The sequence below is a fragment of the Triticum dicoccoides genome, chromosome 4A (genome assembly GCF_002162155.2).
Source record: "Triticum dicoccoides isolate Atlit2015 ecotype Zavitan chromosome 4A, WEW_v2.0, whole genome shotgun sequence".
Lineage (NCBI taxonomy): Eukaryota > Viridiplantae > Streptophyta > Magnoliopsida > Poales > Poaceae > Triticum > Triticum dicoccoides.
In genome coordinates, this window is record NC_041386.1 from 18,185,294 (window position 1) to 18,189,626 (window position 4,333).

The 4,333-nt window shown below is 43.2% G+C and overlaps 1 protein-coding gene across 1 annotated transcript; it reads right to left on the reverse strand.

Moving 5' to 3' along the window:
• Window positions 1–471: 471 nt before the first annotated feature.
• On the reverse strand, window positions 472–1,946 carry LOC119288556 (histone H2A.Z-specific chaperone CHZ1-like). Its single transcript, XM_037568155.1, has 3 exons — window positions 1,839–1,946; window positions 1,225–1,757; window positions 472–824 (listed from the first exon to the last, which is right to left on the reverse strand). Exon 2 carries the CDS (start codon window positions 1,674–1,676, stop codon window positions 1,230–1,232), a length of 447 nt encoding a protein of 148 aa, XP_037424052.1. The 5' UTR covers window positions 1,677–1,757; window positions 1,839–1,946; the 3' UTR covers window positions 472–824; window positions 1,225–1,229.
• Between the last annotated feature and the right edge of the window lie 2,387 nt (window positions 1,947–4,333).

The following is a 4,333-nucleotide window of genomic DNA, read 5'->3' on the forward strand; positions in this document are numbered from 1 at the left end:
ACGGCACCACTTGCTTCACCAACTCGAGCCTCGCGGCCGGTGACGGTGACCCCAACACCGGAGCCACTGCCCAAGTGGGGGACGCCGCCCACGCACGATGACAATCGGGACGCAGACTCCGGGCCGGCCGCTCTGGTACAGGTACATGGACAACCTGCTGGATGAGCTCGACGCCGAGGCCGCGCAGCAAGCCGAGCTCTGCATGCTAGCAGCAGAGGAGCCAGCAAGCGTCGAGGAGGCGCTCAGCAACGGGGCATGAAGGAGCGCCATGGATCTGCGTTTTGACTTTCGGTTTGGCATTTTTTTCGGCCCTGAACGAAAAATCGGCAAAATTTCAGACGAAAATACAAAATCAGACAAAATTTGGCCGAAATTCGGCCGAAATTTGACCAAAAATTCACAAAAATTTGAAATCAAGCAAAGCAAAAGCATATCAGCCCAACAACCATCAGGAGTAATCATATAATGTTTAGCAAATTAGCTCTAGGGATTAAAATAAGAGTGTCAGTCCAATATAACCCTCACGCACATTAGTTCTAAACTTACAGTCCACAACCATCACATAGTTCAAATTTAAATACTTCAGTACAACCAACAATAGAATTTAAAGGAGTTCACATAGAAACAGCTCCAAAAGACAGCCATCAAAGCATCACACCGAACAGCAAAAGACAACCATCAAAGCATCACAACGAACAACATCTCCAAAAGAAATCCATGAAAGCATGGACGGGGAGGTCATGTTCCATTGAAAAAGCTCCAGTTTCCATGCTCCAAGCCTCCAACTAGCATCATGCTCCAAGCTCCAGCTAGTATCAGACCAGCTAGGTACCATTTCAAAGACAAATACAGCTGATAAGTAGCATTTAGAACAGCACTACTACATGATAAGTAGCAACTAGAATAGCACTACTAAGAGACAAGTAGCAATTAGAACATCACTAGTAGGTGATTGGTAGCAATTAGAACAACACTAGTAGGTGATAAGTACCAATTAGAACATCCATACAAGAAGATAAGTAGTAATTACAACAGTACTAGGTGATAATTGACAAGTAACAATTAGACCAACAGTACATAGTGAGCATAAACATTAGAGCACCAGAATAAGAAAGCAATGTACATCAAGCTATTTAAAGATCAACCACTTCAAACATATACATCAAGCTAGATTTTTCAAAGTAATCATCATGAAGAAGAAAACACCGAAAAGAAGAGACTTACCAAATCTACCAGTAGAGGCTGTTGACTTCCTTGGTCTTCTTCCTAACTAGCCGTCCAGATCTACGAGTCTCCAAATTGCCAACGCTTGCTTGTGTCTCCTTTTCGACTTGTACTTGTGTGTCTTCTTCCACTTGCATTTGTGTTTCTTGCTGATATTGTTGATCATCCTCATCATCCTCACTCACACCATCATCATCCTCACTCTCATTATCAAGATATTCATTCTCATTGTCGTCATCCTCACTCTCAGTTTCGACATACTCATTCTCCTCATCATGATTCCTCTTTCTTTTCTTCTTATTAGCCTTTGTACCAACATAAGAATCCTTCCTACTTGAGTTGAGGTGCCTTATTTTCTCAAAAACAGCACTGGCCGCATCAGCTCCATCCACAATTGGATCATCTTCATCCTCATTCAGCCACTCCATTATTGGATTCGTCTCATCGAACATTGTTGTATCTATCAGCAATGCACTTGGATCAACCTCTTTATCTATATCTCTCTCTTTCTCTTGATCTTCTTCAGCACGTATCTTCAAGGTTTGAATTCCAAGTAAATTATATGACATGCAAGGACAATACATGGTACAAAGTAAATTTGAGTTGGTTTATACCTTTAGGTTGTAGCGGACAGAAACTAGCTTGTGGAGCTTGTCATATAAAAGGCGATTTCTTTGCTTTGTGTGCACCAAAGCAAAGGCGCTCCAGTTCCTCTCACACCCACTAGATGAGACACATTGTGAGCAAACTCTCATTTGCACACTTCTGCAATGCAGGAACATCCCCTCCAAATTGAAACCATCATTGGGCTGCAAGTATCACCAATGAAATTTTCGGAATTACAAAACAAAAGGAAATGGAAATTCTAAACTAAAAGAACATGACTTACTTGGCTCCATTCTCGCCGCAGCTTCTTGTGCTAATCTGGTCCCAAACCTTCCTTGGCACTCCCTAAACTTACTAACTTCATCAATGGCTGAAAGAGCACCCTTTGGATCTAATATCTTCGCTATCGCATCTGTTAGTGCAGTAGCATAATCTGTATGGTTGCAAAGGTTGAGGCTGTAATGTGTATATGGATCAAGGACGGCAGCTGCAACCATAAATGTATCTTCTTCCATTGCATCTATCCTCTTGCCCACCTTGCGCATGAAACTAAGGTACAACCTTGATGTAGGGCCTAGATGTGCTTCCATCTGTTGTATAGCGAGCATCATACTTTTTTTGAAGCCGGAAAGAGTGCATTGTTTTTGTGTATCAGCATACCTCATGGCCTTATAAAGTGGCCTTAACGAACCCAGTACCCACTCTAGTGCGTTCCACCAAACATTACTAGACAAACATTCTTGGAAGTCCAAACAATTTACAAACAAATACCAAATAATTTCATGGAAGTACTAAATTAAGTGAGAGCTCTATGCCATCTTTTTTTATTTTAACTAAGTTAGAGCTCTATAAGAAGCACATGCAATCTCATAGCTCATATCAAGTTAGTATGTTACCTTTCCAAGAGCTTTGAGAACCACTTGCACTTGCATCATGGTTGCCGCTGCCATTCCTATTTGCAGTTCCATTACCAGAAAATCAAGTGACAAAAGGACACCGGTCAGTTATGAAGAGTAGGTAACTAAGGAAGCAACCCTTGCTTACTAGGGTGTCCTCATATTAATGCTAAAGAAAAAACAGTACAGCCCAATGCTCTAGTTCACATACTAAGGAATAAGTAATTTATATACAACTCGATGCTCTAGTTTGCCAAACAGACAAGTCACATACTGTACTCTATTCTTGAGAAAGATACAATGATGCTTAGTTCTAGAACCACCACTTAATGGTACCACTGACCATTGAAATTAATCATCGGTCAACATCTACTTTTCTGTGCAAATAACTCAAGTGTGAAGTCTGATAGAAATTAGCACAAGAGGCAGCCTTTACAGGAAATCGACGGCATGGCGCAGCTCAAAAACATTAGAGCACAGAAGGCCTACCGTGCAAATAAGAAGTTCCAACAACATCATTAACATAATAATCCGGTCAATAATATCATTAACATAACAATCCGATCGACAACACATTATTACGTACAATTGCATATTCTCACCAACACAGTTTACGAGGGAGTCACTCGCAAAATCCATCATACATAACAACTCAAGTTCAGCAGCAATTCATGGGCAAGCGCAGCTGAACCCAAGGCCTGTTCGGGTAACACGCGCGGAAGGAAACATAACAGCAGCTAGTGCGGTGTGCTTCTGCCTCGGCCAGCAGCAATTTTATCCAAGTCGGTGGCTTCAAGGAGCAGTCCCCTTGTCCATGGAACAATTATATATTTTAGGATGTTCATAACAAAGTTTGTAACCCACTTTCTGTTGGACCAAAAGAAATATTACCAGATCTAGAGCATCCTTGGTGACTACAAGATGCATGTATAATTCAGATTAATAATGCCACTACTGTGTTCAATTCATCAAGACTCGATTTTTCTTACCCCGGTATGATATATGCATTTGCCAAGCCATTTACCAGGGACCTATCCTAAATCTAAAGCAGCACAAGTAGACACAGATTATAACCAAGAAACAAAGCCACATCGATCTGAAATTGCTGAAGAACTGAAACAGCATACACGTACTTGGACGAGACAAATTGCTGAAGACTGAAACTGCATACACGTACTGAAACTGCATCAAGAACATCTGTACCTTCCCAGTCAAGCGGACGCCCTCCATGCTGCTGCCGCTGCCCCGTGCTACTGCCTCCGTTGAACTGGTCGGCTTGCGCTCCATCAGCTCCGTTGCCGCAGCCGCCGAGCACCATGCTGCAGTCTTGGAGAAGCAAAGGACAGGAAGTGGATGGGGTGGAGGCGAGGAGATGTGGAGGACGGCCAGAGAAGCGAGCGCCTTGGCCGGAGATGTGGAGGAGGGCGAGGAGATGTGGCCTGTGCGCAGCGGCGGCGCCGCACACAGGAAGAGGGACAGGGAACGAGTGATTCTAGGGTTAGGCCGTTTGGGTTTAGTGGTTTTGTCTCAGCGGAAGCTAACTGGAAGGCTCTCGAAGCTGGGCCGGACAAAAAAAATTTAAACTGGGCCGAATTATTCGGCCGATA